Raw genomic sequence first — 21171 nt, 5'->3', positions numbered from 1 at the left:
TCTAACAGGCGTCATGTCCCGTTCTACATGTTAAATGTTTCTGTTGACTAGGGACCCCTTGTAAATCGCTTTGAGCACATTTAGTGGATATTGCGCTATATAAAGCTCAATTTAATTTAATAATTTAATTTAAAATAAGGAGGGTGAGAAAGCGTTGTCCCAACAAATAATGCAATTACCTCCCTTTTCCTGCCACTTGTCTATAGACAGGCATTTTCTTGAAGAAACAGTACTCGTTCCATCTCCAAATCTGGTCTAACTGGACAAATTCTTGCTTTCAGTTGCTTCAGAGTCGATATCTACCGTTTTACAAAATTGTATTATTCAGTAATTTAACCATTAAAGTGATACACAGAGTAATTAGATATTCACAGTTCAATTTGTAACTAATCCAACTTGTAGCCATTTACAAAACATTTTAATTTCAAGTAGAATTAATACAAAATACAATCATTTATAGGCTACTCAGGGTATATTGTGCTTGGTATTCGTTTGTTTGTGTGTGTATGTGCATTTGTGTTTGCAATCTCATACATTTTCTTTCCTATGCAAATTTTGATTGAAAATGGACTGATACCTTCTTTTTATATCTTGAAATCTCTTTCTAAATAACAACTTATTTTCCATTTTACCACTAATTTTTATATCTATTTCAGTCGTATAGTGCTTCAAGTCAAACAGATGCACGAAGATTTACCACATAAAGGTGAAAAAATAAACGTTCTCAAAATGTAGACATTTTGGACTTACTTTTTTGTTTTTTTGTTGTTTTTATCCTGTTTCCCTTTACATAAATGGCCAGGAGATAAAATTATTAATCATTTATCTTATTTTCATATTTTTGATTAAATTTTTTTTACAGAATGATAACTCATTACCTGCTTCTTAGATAGTTGTTTGCATTTTTGTCTTGGAATCATTTCAATGTTACAATCACAAACTTTCAATATCAGAAAAGTGCCTGCATGTTTTGTTTTTATTTTTTATTTTTGTTTCTTTTTATTTTTAAGTGCAGTTATGCCCATTCTGACTAATGCTGAGTCAGTCAATATATTTGATGGACAAGATGATGATAAAGAAGAATGTAGTAGTAGTAGTAGTAGTAGTACGAGTATAAAAACGGTGATGAAATATAGAGTATAAGTATTAAGAGTCGATTTTCAGTAGGAAATTGTATGAGAGTTTGTGAAAGTGTCGAGATTGTTAGTTTCAGAGTTCAGCACTAGTCCCTTTGTGCTGGCAACACAACATGTTGTGTACTCATATAGATTAAATTCAAAGGGATTTAACGAGGGGAAATGGAGGAGGAGGATGAATGGTGGTGGTATGTTTGGTGGTCAGTCTTTAATACTTTTTTCTTGGCCTTTTTCAGATTCTGTCAGCATTGAACAAGGCATTGCTAACATATTTTCCTTCAAAGCTTTCAAGGATGTGCACGTCAACAAGGTTGATCCAATTGTATGTATTTTGTGTAGAAGATTGTGATGGTTTTTTTTCTACCATTATTTAAACTATTGTTTATGTTGAATATAAATTGGTAAGCAACAAAATGTTGATTTTAGAGACAATGTCTGATGATCTGTGAAAATTGATTCGTTTCATTTTGATGTCAATGTGTAAGATTGTGTGTGACCCCTTTATTTTTAAAAAATCCTATGATTCAGACTTCATAGCTTTGAGCAATTCTCACCAGGCCTTTTTAAAGTTATAATTTATTTATTAATATGGATACCTAATTCGATTAATAATTATTATGTTTGCTTTAAGGATTATAGATTTTCCATTCCACACAACATTTTTTTAAATAGCTAAATTATGAGAGATTTACTTCTTGCTAGCATAGTTATTACATAACACTACATCGCCATTTATTATGACCAGAAAATGATAAAATTGAGAGCTTTGAAAAGTTTTAGAAACAAGTTAAGCTTTAAAACATTTTGTTCTTTTTGGCCATATAAAAATGCATTTAGATATGACTATGACTATGATAAAAAAAACAGCATAATGTTTGGATCTAATCATTTACTTTGCATATACAGTCCAAGCTGGTATTGGGGATGCCGCTTATTTGGGTCAGTTGCTTTATTGCGATGATTCCTTGGGAACAGAATTTTTCCTATATAAAAAGCCAATTTCAATTCCCAGCAACTTAATTGGGACACACCGCCGCTTGATAGGGACAAAATTTTTCAACTACCTTCCCCATAAAAGAGCTTTTTCATTATCTTCAATTGTTTAAAACGAAGGCCTACGTATGGTCAGTATTATTATATGGCTGCGAAAGCTGGACAATTACAGAAGACATTAGGAAGAAACTGGAGGCAGCAGAAATGTGGTTTCTTAGAAGGATGTTAAGAATCTCATGGACAGAGAAGAAAACTAATGAAGAAGTATTAGAGCAAGCTGAAACTATAAGGTTATTGATTCGTACAATAAGAAAAAGACAAATGCAATTTTTAGGGCACCTAAATCGACATAAATGTATTGAAAATCTTGCTCTCACAGGAAAGATAGAAGGTAAAAAGAGTAAAGGTAGACCAAGAAAAACGTATTTGAATAGTTTGAACAGCTGGGTGACAAAGAAAGAGAAGAGTAATATTAGTTTTCTGAGGTTATCTGATCAGAGGGATGGATGGCGTATCATGATCACCGATGTCTGGCACAGACTTGGTACTTGAAGAGAGAGTTTAAAACGATGGTTCATAAAATGCAAATAAGTCTAGCGGGATTTTTCAATGACTGTCCAAATAAAAAAGCTTTTTCATTGTCTTGAATTTTTTAAAACAACGGTTCATAAAATAAGTCTAGCGGGACTTTCCACTGGGTGTGCTTGTGCTGTGATACCCTTCATCACAGAGGTGTGGAACAATAGAATATATCTGTATCCCTTGTTTTGCTGGTGTCTATCGCAATGGCCAATTGGGAGTGTGGTGGAACCGTTCGTCATAGTCATCCAAGAGATGTGAACAATAGAATTTTCAGATCCTGATGTTTTTTGATTCCCGGAATCCGAGATTTGAGTAGAGAAGCATTCTTACTCCTTTGTAAATTGGCTATTTCTCGAACATTCGCTAGGAATGAAGGTTGATGTGTTGACCACGTGCAGTTTCAACTCTCGAAAAGTACTTAAGTATCAATTATCTACATCTCAATTGCTCTAAAAGTATGGGTTTACAGTGCAGTAAATGGGCTAAAAATTCTCAACATCCCTACAGTCACTTTTGTCCATCAGAGTGTTTTTCATGTACCCTTGTAAGTCGTTTAGTTTGTGTAATTGAGCAATATAAAGCTTCTAATCCATTGCTTACATATGCAACTGTTTTAAGTGGCATATTCATTATTTGTTTTGTGTAGTTAGATTTGTCTCTCATTGTGAGAGGCAGATTACTGCAGAGTAGACTATGGTAAATCTGAAAAAAAGGTCAATTTCATGGCCGCCTCTTAATTGGGATGATTTGTCGGGAATCAAGACCATCCCAATAAACTGGCTAGGGCTATTTTTTTTTTACTCTCGTGATTTGATAGTACTCTCTTATTTTCCAGAATGTCCATCTTGATCTTGTTGAACTCATTATCAAAGAGCAATATTACGGACGCAGTGATATGTGGAGACTGATGAAAACATTGGTATGTCTTTACAGAATGGCGTTGAATTTTCATCTATGCTGCCTCTCTGACGCAGACGAATTTTTATTTAATTAAGTTTGATGAATTAATGAAGAAAATGCCACCGAAATAAGGTACTGAACATTTTTTAAAGTAAATGATTTAGAGCAGACACTTTTCAATTAGATATACATCATGACAATCTGAATTTTCAAAGTGATTTTTTTTCTCCCTTAATCTTAATGTAGTATTCATATGATTTGAAAATAATTTTGTTTTGCACCTTTGTAAATTTTAGTCATATAAATTACGTTCAACCAAGTAGTTCCAGGAAAAACAACAATTGATAATATTCTTGTCAGCATGTCATTTGTGAGAATGTCACTTGGAAGATATTTCGAGTTTTATGTGGTCAATCAAGCCCTAAGCTCCATAGAGTGGAGTTTATCCTGGATCAAGATCCTAGTTTATCGCAAATTGCTCTACTCTGTGTCAGATCCAACTGTATGTGCGGCTATGTGGTCTAGTGGTATGACACTCGCTTTCGGATCAGAAGGTCCTGGGTTCGAGCCTCGTGCTCGGCGCATAGTTGAGTCCTTGGAAAAGGCTCTCTACTCACATTCTCTCACGGTACTCTGGTGTAAAATATTTTGTAAGCGGTCTTGGTCATTGTATATGTACACGTCTGTTCCGTATCAAGGATTCCGGGTACACTCTAGCGCTCGGCGCATTAGTTGAGTCCTATATAAAGTGCTCTTTATCTCATCTTCTCACGCGAAGTACTCAGGTGAAAAATGAGTCCTGGTCGTTAACAGCGTTGTCTTTGTCCGAAAAATTGTAATATCGCCTAACAGGCGTCATGTCTCGTCCTACATGTTCAATGTTGCTATTGACCAGGGACACCTTGTAAAGCGCTTTGAGCACATTTAGTGGATATTGCGCTATATAAAGTTCTATTTTATGTCAACAATCTTATCTCCGCTGAATGAACTCAGGGATAGGAAAAATACCTTGACTTTTCTCTGGTTTGCATTGCTTGTGAGTTGAGTGTGCTATCAATAAATGATGGGTTGTACATACCTTTTAATGTAATCATTGTGTTTTATGTTTTTTATATTTCAGACAAACACATGCGTGTTTATTAAAAAGATAATAGAATACTCTGAAATGAGGTTAGTGTTCTGGCTTTATCTTGAACTGAATGACACTATATTAGAATTATGGCGTAGCATCTCATGTGTATCTTGCAACATTTCATTTTTTTAGATCCTAATTTTTGTTGACAATTTGATAATCTTTTGTTATTAATGCACCTCATATATTTTTACAATGATGCAGTTTTAGAACACATGAATCAGTGGGCTGAGATTCAAAAATATTAGATTCAAAAGGATTTAACAAGAGAAACGAAAATTCCTATTTTCTGATATTGATATTAATTAAATGAGGGATTTGAAGGACAACTTTAAATGAATCCTATCTACTTGCTTTTGTCCACGGCAAGGTGTATTGTAAATTTTCTTTTCTTTCTCGTTTTCTTCTTCTTTTTTCTTTCTTTTCTTTTTTTCTTTTCATTTTTTTTTCTTCAATTTTTCAATTTTCAGAATCAGTGTGAATGAATTATGGGCCAGAGGTGAAAATGTTACAAGTGGCTTTATTACTCCTGATACTAAGGTAATAGTTTATGTTGATCCAAAACTTTTCTCATTGAACACTGTGTGAGTTGCTATTAATATATGGATAACAACCCTTTGCAGACAGGGTTCGATTTTTTTTTACCTCCCGTGACATGAGGGGATAACATTTCCTTTATTCATCCCAAAGCACGATTTTTCCTTTGTGTCTATTCTATTCCAAGTGAAACAGTTCAAGCATTCGATACAGTGCAGGATGCAAAACGAGTTTGGGTGAGATGACTTACTCAAGGCCTCACACACTGGGTGGGGTTTTCTGACCTCCCGTGGTGGAAAGGAGGTCACTTCCTCTATCTTCTATTCCCCCCCATATGTTTTACTTTTCCATATTGCTCTCTGTCTTTGGTCGTGATTTTTTTTTTTCCCTGGGCCTCGCGGGGATCCTTAGCTGATGGACATTCGTAGGGCAGCCATTTTGAACAGCCATAACTTTTTCAAAATTTGACAGAATTAAAATGTTAAACTTTTGGTTTAAAGAATACATGTGTAAGTTCAATTCAGTCAAATATGACGCCACATGAAATAGAAATGAACTCAGTAGGAGATTTGTCCCATTACTTTTGGACTCACCCTCGTGGTTCTTGCCAGATACATACCTGCCAATCCTTTCGCTTTTGGCGGAATCATTCTTATTTTCACTCTTCCATTTTGTACTATTCCGATTTATAAAACTGATGATAAAGGTAAGAATAAAAAAGAGCAAAGAAAAGTGTGTGTGTGTGGGGGGGGGGGGGGTGTGTGTGTGTGGGGGGGGGGGGGGGGGTTGAAAGAGATGAAATTCCCTTTTTTTGTCTCAAATTCCTATTTTCAGGCGTCCTGATTCCACTTTTGGATGTGAAGGGTTGGCAGGTCTGCAGATATTAAAGAAAAAAAAAATACACAAAAAACTATATGAATTTAAAAAAAGATAAGTTTCACAATTAAGGAATAGATAAATATGCCTGTTTATATTTTTCAGATCGTGTTTCGCTCCCCGACAGCTGTCTTTCAGATTTTTATTCAAATGAGTGCTGAAATGTGGGACTTTGATTTGTACGGAGATTTGTATTTCGAGAAGGCTGTCAATGGATTTCTCACTGAACTATTTGACAGATGGAAGGTGAGAATATTGCTGATGATAGAGTTCTGCAATTGGTAGATTAATTGCTTCAGTTTTGGCTCTGTATATTTATTTCTTACAAGGCTTCAATGTGGAAACTCCCTTCTACGTGCGGCTATGTGGTCTTGTGGTATGACACACGCTTTCGGATGGAAAGGTCCAGGGTTCGAGCCTCGCGCTCGGCGCATAGTTGAGTCCTTGAAGAACTCTCTTTACTCACATTCTCTCACCGTACTCAGGTTTAAAATGAGTACCTGGCCATTAACAGCGTTGTCTGTGTCCGAAAAATTGTAATATCGCCTAACAGGCGTCATGTCCCGTCCTACAATGTTGCTGTTGACCAGGGACCCCTTGTAAAGCGCATTTAGTGGATATTGTGCTATGTAAAGCTCAATTTTATATAAATCTCAATTTTTAAATATTTATTTAAAATTTGAAGTTGTCAAAAAGATTTGTGTATGTATTTATTTATTGTTCGATTCCTTGATTTATTGATTCATCTTTTTGGTTTTGTGCCAGGACCAAGCGAGTCTTCATGACGTCACAATTGTCTTGTTCTCTCGTACATTTTACGATGCACAATCCCTCGGTGAGAATCCCATTTCTTATTTCCTCAAATTGAAGTAATATACAAGACAAGAACTGTCAAATTATGAATGATATATTTGTAGCAAACTTTATATCATGAATTCATATATTTGTAGCAAACTTTTATATCATGAATTCATATATTTGTAGCAAACATTAAATCATGAATTCATATATTTGTAGCAAACTTTTATATCATGAATTCATATATTTGTAGCAAACTTTTATATCATGAATTCATATATTTGTAGCAAACTTTTATAACATGAATTCATATATTTGTAGCAAACATTAAATCATGAATTCATATATTTGTAGCAAACTTTTATATCATGAATTCATATATTTGTAGCAAACTTTTATAACATGAATTCATATATTTGTAGCAAACTTTTATATCATGAATTCATATATTTGTAGCAAACTTTTATAACATGAATTCATATATTTGTAGCAAACTTTAAGTCATGAAATAATATATTTGTAGCAAACTTTTATATCTGAATTCATATATTTGTAGCAAACTTTTATATCATGAATTAATATATTTGTAGCAACTTTTATATCATGAATTCATATATTTGTAGCAAACATTAAATCATGAATTCATATATTTGTAGCAAACTTTTATATCATGAATTCATATATTTGTAGCTAACTTTTATAACATGAATTCATATATTTGTAGCAAACTTTAAGTCATGAAATAATATATTTGTAGCAAACTTTTATATCTGAATTCATATATTTGTAGCAAACTTTTATATCATGAATTAATATGTTTGTAGCAAACTTTAAATCATGAATTAACATATTTGTAGCAAACTTTATATCATGAAATAATATGTTTATAACAAACTTTAAATCATGAATTAACATATTTGTAGCAAACTTTTATATCATGAATTCATATATTTGTAGCAAATTTTATATCATGAAATCACTAATTGATATATTTGTAGCAAACTTAGCAATTCCTATTTTGCTCACAAAACTCAAATAACATGAGAAGGCACAGGATAAAGTCAGACATTATTTAATGCGGTTCTTTTAAAAAAAAATTGTTTTCATTTTTGAGGAACTCAGCCCAAAGCTTTTGATATAATTCTGAAGTCTGCTGATAGATGTCTATTCATTCAGTGTTAACTCAATCAATCCTAGAGGTTTTTGCTACTTTTCAAAATTTGAAAAAAATGTATTAAAAATAAGCATGTACTTCGTTTTATTCAACTATCATTAACATGTAAAAACTATTAAACATTATCTTTGATACTACGCCTATCATTAGTCTCATAAAAATTTAACAAATAGGCTGTAACCTGGGTATACTACGGATATAGTCGGTGTTAGGGTTGAGTGAGTTAATCTTTTGATTTAAATAAAAAATAAAAAATGATGTGAATCGTATGATATATATTTTGGAAATATGAGGAATTGAAAACAAAAATAAACAGCTTCAGTCTTTGTACTCAAAATTTGTAAAAAATTTTTAAAAAATTGTACATATCTTTTTAGATGATTTCCCTCCATCCGTCCGAGAATGCCTTAGTGTGGATGCCATGGGAAGGATCTATGAGGATTTCTACAGGTTTGTTTCATGATTGAATTCCTTAGCCACCCCTTTCTATGTGCGGCTATGTGGTCTAGTGGTATGGCGCTCGCTTTCGGATCGGAAGGTCCTGGGTTCGAGCCTTGCACTCGACGCATAATTGAGTCCTTGGAAAAGACTCTTTTACTCACATTCTCTCACCGTACTCAGGTGTAAAATGAGTACCTGGCCGTTAACAGCGTTGTTTTTGTCCGAAAAATTGTAATATCGCCTTATAGGCGGCATGTCCCGTCCTACATGTTAAATGTTGCTGTTGACCAGGGACCCCTTGTAAAGCGCTTTGAGCACATTTAGTGGATATTGTGCAACATAAAAGCTCTATTTTTTATTTATTTATTTTTTCTACTATATTTCAATTTAAAAAAATATCTTTCTTTTGCTCAACCATTTATAATTTCTTTCTCAGCTCGATACTCAGTAATATTACAATTCTTGGCTGGCATTTTTTGTCTTTGCAATGGACTGCATACATGCCGAATCTTACGAATTTTTCGTAATTTTACGAATTTTAGACAAATTTCATGGCAAATACAATTACGAATTTTTAATTCTTAGTAATACTTAATAATAATAATAATAATGATAAGAAGAAGAAGAACAACAACAACTACTACTACTATACTACTACGACTACTATAATAATAATAATGATAAGAAGAACAACTACTACTACTATTACTACTATAATAATGATAATAATATTGTGGTTGTTCGTACAGAATTTCAGAAATTACAAATTTCTTTGTCAAATTACTAAAAATTGACATAAAAATGACAAAATTTAAAGTTTTCAATTTGGCATGTCTGGGAATGTACATTTTCTTCATTTATCCATCATTAATACTCGAGACAATGCAAAGTATTTTTATTGGATGTGATGAAAAGAGAAATGAATCGTTAAATTGCGATAAATTCATAATAATGCAGTTCTTTTTTCATCTTTTAATTTTTAAAAATTTTTGTTGAATAGGATTGTTGTTCAGAATGAACGCTATGAAGAGTGGTCGTTGATATTACGCCAACTTCGCACACTGTTCAGTAGTTATCAACAGACGGTGCTCCACTATCATGAACACGGCCAGCAGGGATGGAAGATGCCTAGAGCCTTCAACTCACTTTCATCACAAGGAAATGTTTTGGAGACGCTCAATATGTCTTTAAATTGTGAGTGGTTAAAAAGATTTTTTATGATGCACAATCCCTCGGTGAGAATGCCATTTCTTATTTCCTCAAATTGAAGTAATATACGAGGAGAACTGTCAAATTATGAATGGTAAAAATTTTTTTTTTAATGGAGAGAAAAAAGAAAAGAAAGACAATAATAAAACAATTAAAAACAAAAACAGGCTCTACAAAATTTTATATCATTTACTGTAGTGATGACATGGTAATTTATACTTTCAAATTTACTTTGATTTTACAATGCATGGTTGAAGTATGTTGGAAAATGCTCTTAGGCTATCCATACAGAGTGCAACCCTTTTTTTTTTTTTCATGTTATCTAAGTTAGCAATACTCTTCAACAGTCGTACCGTCACTTCCTTCCTAATGACGCATGGTAACTTTGTAACACTGGCTCTAAACTATCGGAACAATGCCGGACGCCAGTATAAAATATTTCTCAGACGAGCATAAAAGCGTATCCAGAGGGAAAAAAAACATACATTTGATCATGTTTTGACTTTTACACATTCTGATCACAAGGCATATGAAAAGTTCTAGCCAGCATGAAGAATAAAAAGTAATGATTTTCTTTGTTTAGAACCAAGATGGCCGCCGTTGACGGGCTGCGTGACATCAGACTATTGAATCCTATTATATCGAGACCAACATGAAATATTAGCAAAATGGTTGGGGCTTGTTTTAATTATCAGTTATGCACACAATACATTTGAAAAATCAATATCTTATAAAACAGATGGTGATGACGAGAAGTGTTTGGAATACATCAGAATGATGTCATACAGGTTTAAAATTCTTAGATAGATAAATAGATTGTCATGTAAATTGTTAGATAGATAAATAGATGGATAGATGGATGGATGGATTGATAAATAAATGGATAGGTAGATAGATCGATTGACAGATGGCTAGATGGTTAAATATATGCCTTCTGCTCTATTTTACTAGCTATTTTGTGAGCATTTTTTTAATTTCACAAGTGGATTTTTATACAAATATATCTGGAATTCTTAAGTATTTTTTAATGAAATAATTTAGATAAATTTTAGACGAGGTGAGTTTGTGAAAAAAGTAAATTTTCAGCATGGATTTGATACATTTCAGTAACTTGTTAAACCTTTGATTGTTTACTTTCATTATTCAAACTATGGTGAAAGTTCTCCAAAAAAATCCGGCATGGCCGGATTTTTATTTTTGAAAAAGAGGTCTCGCCGTTTTTTTTTTTGTCTGGCCGGAATTCGAAAATGAAAAAAACCGGCAACTGTATAATAATATAATTAACCGCACTTCTGTTTTTTCCTCTTATTGGAAGTTGCAGGATTTTTTTTTCTGAAAAGTAAGCTTTAGCAGGATTGATATCATTCAGTAACTTTTAAACCCTATGTATATCAAACTATATTCACTGTGTTACTTACAGTGTTATTATACCATTGTGCCTTTCACTGAATGCTTAATTTGTTCGGCGGAGGAATAAGACATTGTACAGCCTTGGGGGTTGTTATCAAGTCTGTTGTACTTAAATGTGGGGGGCACACGAAATTAGAAACGTATACCAACTAAAATCAGACACTGTCCCACCCACCTCCATCACCCACTACAGCATTTATGTAGGATACACTTTGATAGATGAAGACAATGATTTATGTAACATTTGATAAACTATTTTAAAAATAGTATTAAAATTAAATTATTTGCACGAATAAAGGAAGAGCAAGGTCTAAAACAATCCATTTGTTCATGATTTTTACCTCTAAACCATGAAATTTAGCCTATTCTTAAATGTTGATTAACCTTGAGTAGTGTATTGATTATAATTTTCTACTGTTTGATTTATTATTCTTATGTATTTTGAATTTATATTATTATTCCTTACTGTATTTTGATTTATATATTATTCCTTACTGTATTTTGATTTATATATTATTCCTTACTGTATTTTGATTTATATATTATTCCTTACTGTATTTTGATTTATATATTATTCCTTACTGTATTTTGATTTATATATTATTCCTTACTGTATTTTGATTTATATTATTCCTTACTGTATTTTGATTTATATATTATTCCTTACTGTATTTTGATTTATATATTATTCCTTACTGTATTTACTTTTATGCTATTCCTTGTTTTTTAATACTATTTTTTTCTCATAGTATTTGAGAAGTACTATGTAGACAGAAACTTTGATCGGACCGGGAAAGTCTCCGTGGTGATCACACCTGGGCCTGGTGTGTTTGAGGTGGACAGACAACTAGCCAATATTACAAAGCAAAGGACCATTGACTGTGGTAAGTATGCCAAACTTTGTGACAGTTTTGAGTTTGAGATTGAAATTAATTAATTAATTAATTTATTTTGATGTAGTAATATTAGTTTTCTGAGGTTATCTGATCAGAGAGATGAATGGCGTACCATGATCACCGATGTCTGGCACAGACATGGTACTTGAAGAAGAAGATGCAGTCGGTCAGTAACATAAGTCCATTTTGCTTACAGAATCATTGGTCATTGCCTTTTGAACAGGACACTGGCCAATCGTCAATCGTAGTCTACTTGTTGCCATCAGATCTTACACGACAGCTTTTTAATTAAACTCCCTGCTGCATGGAGAAAGTGGTCAGAAAAACAAGCCTGAGTCCAACCAGATATGAAACTTATGTTTATGTTGTTTTGGCATTACGACGTACCATGTGCGGCTATGCGGTCTAGTGGTATGACACTCACTTTCGGATCAGAAGGTCCTGGGTTCGAGCCTTGCACTCGGCGCATAGTTGAGTACTTGGAGAAGGCTCTTTACTCACATTCTCTCACTGTACTCAGGTGTAAAAGAGTACCTGGCCGTTAACAGCGTTGTCTTTGTCCGAAAAAAATTGTAATATCGCCTACAGGCGTCATGTCCTGTCCTACATGTTAATTGTTGCTGTTTGCCATGGACCCCTTGTAAAGCGCTTTAAGCACGTTTAGTGGATATTGCCCTATATAAAAGCTCTATTTAAAAATAAAATTTTTTACCATTCAAGTTTTTTGGACCTCTATTTCAAGTCATATAATAAAATTGAAAAAAAAACAAAACAAAATGAAAACTGATCATGCAAAATAACATACATGAAAGAAATGAATGATCAAAAGACCATAATGACCCTGTTTATTTCTTATGTAAACAAGAAGTGATGAAACACGTAAAGAATTGTTAGAGCCCTATTCATTTGTATTCTATATTATAATTGGTTAGTTTATTCAACTTTTAGTAAATTTTCTCTCTCTTTTTTTTTTTTTATATTTGTTCTTCAATCAAACTTCATTTTTGCAACCATATTGCCAATTTAAAAAAAAAGAAAATATTCATACTGGCTTTTTGATAATATTTTTTTTCTTCTTTCATTGACCTCCAGGTATTGGTAGTGATTTGGTCTGTATGGGAGAGAAACCGCTGCATGCTGCTCCTTTATTCAAGGTAAAGTTCCTGGGTGGGGTTCCTGACCTCCCATAGTGGGCAGGGAGGTACATACTGTGTCTTCTATCCCCTTATATCTGTTTTCCAACATGCTTTCTGTCTTTGTCTTGGAATGAGATTACTTGGTTTTGTCCTGGCCCTGGCTGGAGGGAAACAGTCAAATGTGGTATAGTTAGTTTTGGGAGATGATATTTTTTCCTTGTAAATCATCTCTCTGTTATGCACTGTATTATGTTTTATGTATTATATATGATTTGTAAACATTTTATTGTATTCCTCTTAGTGGGGACCTGTGCTTGTGTCTGGACGAGACTTTCAGGTGATCTCAAGCTAAGTACTTTGATAGTGTGCTCTTGGAATCTACTTCTTTTCCCTATTCGAACCAATTCCCCTTTATCTGCCTTATTCTTGGATGCTTTAATTGTAATTCTAGAACTTTTTACTTACTCATTTTCCTCCTTTTTACTGGCGTTGATATGACCTTAATGTGTTGCAAGCGCCGTAAAACCCTTAAAAACAAAACAAACAAGGTCAAGTTCATTACTGTAACGTCGTTGAAGTGCCAGTCACACTGTGAGTCTTTTTGGACTGACTGGCTTAACTTGTGGGCATTTGACTTCTGAATCATCCACTCGGAACCTCTGCTAATTTTTTCTCATTCCCTCCGTAGTTCAATGTCTTTTGAGGCTAAAAGATCCTCCTGTTATTTGAGTTCTTGTTGATATTGGAGTCTTTAAATAAGACTGTGTCTTTATGTGTTGGGTATGTTATTTGAAGATTAAATATTTCTTAATTCGATTTCTTTACATTCAAATTCACACTATTGATTTGACACCACCGTGTAAAGTTAATAATTGATAAATGATTAGTAAATAATTAATTATGGAATTTTCTGTATTGTCTCAAAGGCCTGATATGACGGTGTAATCTACTTGCTTAAAAACAAACAAGAAATTTATTACATTAGACATGTCTTTGTTTTTGATTTGTCGTTCCTAATACTAATAGATTTCAATACCACTTTTCTATAATTTCCTTTCAACTGGGTGCTTTCCATATTACCAACAGTTTCACAGCAAAAGCTGCCCAAAGTCCATAGAGGTTGGAGATGATTACAGCATCCCTCATTGGATTAATCACAGGTCTGTCAAAAAAAAATTTAAAAATTGAGCTTTATATAGCGCAATATCCACTAAATGTGCTCAAAGCGCTTTACAAGGGGTCCCTGGTCAACAGCAACATTTAACATGTAGGACGGGACACGACGCCTGTTAGGCGATGTTACAATTTTTCGGACAAAGACAACGCTGTTAACGGCCAGGTACTCATTTTACACCTGAGTACGGTGAGAGAATGTGAGTAAAGAGCCTTTTTCCAAGGACTCAACTATGCGCCGAGCGCGAGGCTCGAACACAGGACCTTCCGATCCGAAAGCGAGTGTCATACCATTAGACCACATAGCCGCAAAAAAAAAAAAAAGTGGAACCTGGAAAACCCCGGGAAAAATCACTTTTGAAATGCAATGGACACTTTTTGAAACCATTAGGGCTTCAAAATCCTATCATAAGTGCATAAAGATGTTATGAGAATTATATTTTAGTTTAATGTGATAAAAATTAAAAAGTGAAAAAAAACCATTGTTGTGTGGCTATGTGGTCTTAAAAAAAAATAATTAAAATTAAATTTCTCTTTATTCATCACATAGCGGAAATTTGTCTCTCGGGTCTATTCCAATGGAAGACTGGAATAACCCAGGCTTCAGCCGCAGAGCAGCGCCGCGAAGTGAGCTATGGCAAGGTGACTTGCTCAAGGCCACACAGCGAAACAGCAGGTGATTGAACTCGGTACCTTTTGGGTAGGAAGCAAAGACCGTACCACTGAGCCACGCTGCCTCCTTGTGGTATGACAACCGCCTTCGGATCAGCAGCTCTTTGGTTTGAGCCTTGCTCGGCGCATAGTTGAGTCCTTGGTAAAGGCTCTTTACCTACATTCTCCCACTGTACTCGGGTGTAAAATTAGTACCTGGCTGTTAACAGTATTGTCTCTGTGGGGGAAAAAAAACTTGTAATATTGCTAATAGGCATCATGTCTGGATGTATAGGTTTCGTGTTGCTGTTGGTCTCAGGCTCTTTGAGCTAGTTTAGTGGATATTGTGCTATAGCTCAAGTTTTCAAGTTTAAAAAAAAAGATGGTAAATAAGTTCCCAGGGTGTACTATAGATAGTATGCGCTTGGCTAAGAAGCTCAAAACATTGCCATCCGGAAGTATAACGGACCAACACACAAAACTGTATGTAACCATGAACGTTTATAGTCTGATTAATATAGTTTAGTGAGAATTACTCATGAACGCGGTTGGCAAAAAACAATAACAAAGACCTGAGTGACGTCAACTTCGAACTATCTATAGGTATAATGGCCATAGTGTTCATCTTTCTTTGGATTTTTAAAGATTTTCAAGACATTGTTTGGGTTTAAAATCAAATGAAAAATATTCTACTTTATTTATATTTTTACAGTTTCTACATGTCCAAGAAAATGGAACACCACAAGTCGTCGTTTGTACCACAGATTGAACCACCACTTGCTTTGGTATTTATTGATTTGTTGAGTTACTTCAAATTTCATCCTCTCTATAGCCGCGATAATGATAATAAAAATAATACTATTGATGATAATAGTAATAATAATAATAATATTAATAATAATAATAATAATAATAATAATAATAATAATAATAATAATAATAAAATAATAATAATATATAATAATAATAATAAAATAATAATAATAATAATAATAATAATAATAATAAATTAATAATAATAATAATAATAATAATAATAATAATAATATAATAATAATATAATAATAATAATAATAATAATAATAATAATAATAATAATAATAATAATAATAATAATAATAATAATAATAATAATAATAATAATAAAATATAATAATAATGATATGATGATGAACTAGTAATAATAGATGATGATGATGATATTAGTAATCATTTTGAAAATAATAATTATAATGATATTGATAATAAGAACGTTGATGATAATTATAATTATAAGATAATAATAACAATAATAATAATAATAATAATAATAATAATAATAATAATAATATATAAAATAATAATAATAATAATAATATAATAATAATAATAATAATAATATAATAATAATAATAATAATATATAATAATAATATAAATAATAATAATATATACTATACATACTATACTACTAACTACTACTACTACTATACTACTACTACTACTAACTACTACATACTACTACTACTACTACTACTACTACTACTACTACTACTACATACTACTACTACTACACTACTACACAATACTACTACTACTACTACTACTACTACTACTATACTACTACTACTACTACTACTACTACTACTACTACACTACTACTATACTCTACTACTACTACTACTACTACTACTACTACTACAACTACTACTACTACTACTACTACTACTACTACTACTACTACTACACTACTACTACTACTACTACTACTACTACTAATACACTAACACTACTCTCTACACTACTACTACTATACTACTACTACTACTACTACTACTACTACTACTACTACTACTACTACTACTACTACTACTACTACTACTACTACTACTACAACTACTACTACTACTACTACTACTACTACTACACTACTACTACACTACACTACTACTACTACTACTACTACTACTACTACTACTACTACTACTTACTACTACTACTACTACTACTACTACTACTACTACTACTACTACTACTACACTACTACTACTACTACTACTACTAACTACTACTACTACTACATACTACTATATAATAATAATATATAAATATATATACTAAGACAACAAACAAACAACAACAACAAATAGAGGAAGAAGGAGGAAAGGAGGATGATGGTGATAATAATGATAATGTTGTCAATAGTCATAATTTATTTTTGACATTTGACACTAAGATGATGATATTATTATTATTATTATTATTATTATTATTATTATTATTATTATTATTATTATTATTATTATTATTATTATTATTATTATTATTATTATATTATCATTATTATAAGAAACGTGATTATTATTATACTTTGCAGATTCCCAAGACTCCTTTTAATATGTCAGTATGATTCTTACCTTCACGATTAAAAAGATTCAAAATTGAAATGTTCTTATTGTCATTCACTTATTCTTTTTAACAGCTTAAGCTACTTGAGGACGGCCCAAAACCTGAAAAGAAACGTGAGTAAATAAGTTGGCAGCTTACAGTAATTACTGTTTACTAAAACATTCATCACCACAACAAATATCACAATCACACTATCGTCATCACTATGTACCACCTTTACTACAATCACCAACACATCATTATCATCACTTCCACATCATCACTCGAGTATTTTACTTCTAAATGGCCAAATTTAGTTTACTTCTCTGCGTTGCATTTTACCCACCACACGATCATCACTTCCATTACCACATCCACCACCACCTTCAAATCATTGAGCGAAATTGGTTAGTGCATTTAGTATTTAAACATTGTAATTTGTGTCCAGGAATTTTTGAGTGGTCAGAAAATTCTGCATGTTTTTCAATACTTTGATACTAGCAACCATGCATTAGGGATATTTATATTGTTGATTTATTGAACAAAAAAAAAAAAAATCTTACAACGTTCTTAAGGTTTGAAATCATTTCAATTAACAGCCATGTATTCCGAATAACCAGTAGACAGTGCTGATGGTGACAAAAAGGGAAAAAGGAGGAAAGTTATGAATGGTTTTCTTTACGCCACATGTTTACTTCACTAACCCCCATTTTTAGAGCCATTGAGACGATAATCTACTCTAGCTATCTTCTAGATAGTGGGGAAACAGCACCAGTATGTTCCACCACAGATCACATCTCTCAAAGCCAGAAAATTTGATTGAGGAAAATGTTTTTTTTTATAGGAGGAAATTCCTCCTGTGACACAAAAATCGCGGATTTCCACAGATCCGAGGCAAACCATCCAGTAGAAATAAAAAATTCTGTCACCAACTGATCATTATTTTATTTATCACAATTTTTATTTTTAAGAAAGTGAGAGCTGAAATAAGTGTTTTTTAAAATTTAAAAAAAAAAAAAAAAAAGTTAAATTAAAAAAAATAATTTTGTGTGTGTGGTTACTTAATTAAATCCTGAAAATTGTTTCATGGATCTATTATTATTATTATTCCGACAGGCTTTCTTTTGATTATGTGTATAATTAGCGTTGTTCATGTACAGTGTTAGGGCTTCATCTATGTTATGCGCCCAGAGCCCTCCTGAAGAAGGGATGTTTGGCGCACCATAAATCTATACCATTATATTATTATTAATTATTATTATTATTATTATTATTATTATTATTATTATTATTATTATTATTATTATACATTATCATTATCATTATTAATTATTATTATTATTATTATTATTATTATTATTATTATTATTATTATTATTATTATTATTATCTAGGCCTGCTTCCCCATCAAGATTACCCGGACACCAATCTGCCGTTTGTCGATTATGATGAGCATGACAGCCAAGTGTTCAAGTTGCCAGCAGGAACCATTCCAAGGACTATGACCATGTACGTTATCAAGTTAAAGATATCGAATGAATTATGTTTTTTTGCATACTGTTTTGTTCATTAATTTATTTTTTTTTGTTTTCGAAAAATATAGATCCTGCTTACATGTTTGGTTCAAGTTGATATCACATCAACAAGGACAGTCTTTAGTACTTGATTTTGATAATGATAATAATAATAATAATGATAATAATAATAATAATAATAATAATAATAATAATAATAATAATAATAATAATAATAATAATAATAATAATAATAATATAATAATAATAATAATAATAATAATAATAATAATAATATAATAATAATAATAATAATAATAATAATAATAATAATAATAAATAATAATAATAATAATAATAATAATAATAATAATATAATAACAATAATAAATAATTTAAAAAATGATTGTAATAATATTATAATAATTAATAGTTATCATGATAAAAATAATAGTTATCATAATAATAATAATAGTTATCATAAAAACAATATAATAATAAGAATTGTAATAATTATTATATATATTAATAGTTATCATAAAAACAATATAATGATAATAATGATAATAGCATAATAACAATATACTACTACTACTACTATTACTACTACCACTACTACTACTACTACTACTACTACTACTACTACTACACTACTACTACTACTACTACTACTACTACTACTACTACATACATAATAATAATAATAATAATAATAATAATAATAATAATAATAATAATAATAATAATGAAAATAATAATAATAATAATAATAATAATAATAATAATAATAATAATAATAATAATAATAATAATAATAATATTGTTGTTTTGTTTTAGTTTGGTTTTTCTAAAATAATTTGTCACCCTTGGTATTTGTTTGTCATTTAAACGATAACAAACAAATTCTTTTGTAATGGATTTGTTGTAAGAAAGGCAAACAAATAATTCTTGTTATCATTTCCAGGTCTCACCGACAGCATGTTTCAAATCTCCATCAAAGATCAAATGTGCCAGAGTCAATTCTTGAGGCAAAAAGGAGGGGAAGGATGCGACGTCGTCAGATTTCAGACAATGTCTTAGACTATCTGAATGAATACAAGGACCAGGCTCCTCGAAACATGTCCCCTGCAATCACCATCCCGTGCACCAAGGGCTCTCAGGATGATTTGTCCTCTTCTTTGGGCATTTCCTCCAAGCCTGGTAAGAAATACAATTGTGGAGAAATGCCAGAAAAACAGGGAGAAAGTGGATTTCTCGTGGAAAGACATTGATCCTGTTTCAAAACTGGTAGACATTTTCCAGAGAGGAGAAAATATAATGCTAGCTGGTGCGGCTATGTGGTCTAGTGGTATGACACTCGCTTTCAGATCGGAAGGTCCAGGGTTCGAGCCTCGCACTCGGCACATAGTTGAGTCCTTGGAGAAGGCTCTATACTCACATTCTCTCACCATACTCAGGTGTAAAATGAGTACCTGGCCGTTAACAGTGTTGTCTTTGTCCGAAAAATTGTAATATCGCCTAACAGGTGTCATGTCCTGTCCTACATGTTAAATGTTGCTGCTGACCAGGGACCCTTTGTAAAGCGCTTTGAGCACATTTAGTGGATATTGCGCTATATATAGCTCAATTATAAATACAAGTGTGGAGAAATACCAGAAAAACAGGGAGAAAGTGGATTTCTCGTGGAAAGCCATTGATCCTGTTTCAAAACTGAGAGGAGAAAACATAATGCTAGCCGATTTACTTATAACATAACAATGGTTTGTGTCAAAATCAGTCCTTTTCGTTGATTCCTCTTGGATTCTGTAAATTCATAACAAATCACATCATCGCTTGTCACAACCAATCTCTTTATCTCCTTTGAACGTGACACATACATTCGTTTTTACGAGTATTTGATTGGTTTGAGAAACAAGCTTTACACATGTCAAATGTTGTGCTGCTCACTTTTTAAAGTTGAAAAAAAAAAAGTGTTATTGCAATGAATCAATGAAATTGTAAAGCTTTTGCCTGAAACTAAACACGGGAAAAGATTTTAATGAATGCTTTGTAACCGAGTATGCAGAATCTTTTCATATTTTATTTTCATTATAGAGGATTCATTCAAACCTATAAATCATCTGACTAGTATCAGAATTACCGACTTACCAGTTTTGGTCAAAAATTGATCCATCAACCTTGTTCAGTCCTTTGAAAAGTAAAACGAAAAGCTCATAAAACAAACTTAGCTCTGACTGTGTTATTTAT

The 21171-nt window shown here is 32.1% G+C and overlaps 1 protein-coding gene across 14 annotated transcripts in view; it reads left to right on the top strand.

The window, feature by feature from the left end:
- Positions 1-21171, top strand: part of LOC144967010 (GATOR complex protein Iml1-like) — a 79500-nt gene that overhangs the window by 6087 nt on the left and 52242 nt on the right. For all 14 annotated transcript variants that reach the window (XM_078903752.1, XM_078903753.1, XM_078903748.1 and 11 more), the window contains exons 4-19: positions 657-706; positions 1373-1458; positions 3547-3630; positions 4732-4781; positions 5214-5283; positions 6262-6402; positions 6922-6991; positions 8506-8578; positions 9570-9763; positions 11938-12072; positions 13177-13238; positions 14307-14380; positions 15757-15829; positions 17505-17544; positions 18805-18919; positions 19889-20124. In XM_078903752.1, the coding sequence (XP_078759878.1) occupies positions 657-706; positions 1373-1458; positions 3547-3630; positions 4732-4781; positions 5214-5283; positions 6262-6402; positions 6922-6991; positions 8506-8578; positions 9570-9763; positions 11938-12072; positions 13177-13238; positions 14307-14380; positions 15757-15829; positions 17505-17544; positions 18805-18919; positions 19889-20124 (1553 nt within the window). The remainder of the gene's footprint in view (positions 1-656; positions 707-1372; positions 1459-3546; positions 3631-4731; positions 4782-5213; positions 5284-6261; positions 6403-6921; positions 6992-8505; positions 8579-9569; positions 9764-11937; positions 12073-13176; positions 13239-14306; positions 14381-15756; positions 15830-17504; positions 17545-18804; positions 18920-19888; positions 20125-21171) is intronic.

The sequence above is a fragment of the Berghia stephanieae genome, chromosome 3, assembly GCF_034508935.2.
Source record: "Berghia stephanieae isolate SIO BIC M18660-M18661 chromosome 3, UCSD_Bste_1.3, whole genome shotgun sequence".
Lineage (NCBI taxonomy): Eukaryota > Metazoa > Mollusca > Gastropoda > Nudibranchia > Aeolidiidae > Berghia > Berghia stephanieae.
The sequence above is the reverse complement of the archived record's forward strand: the minus strand, read 5'-3'. Positions and strand labels throughout refer to the sequence as shown.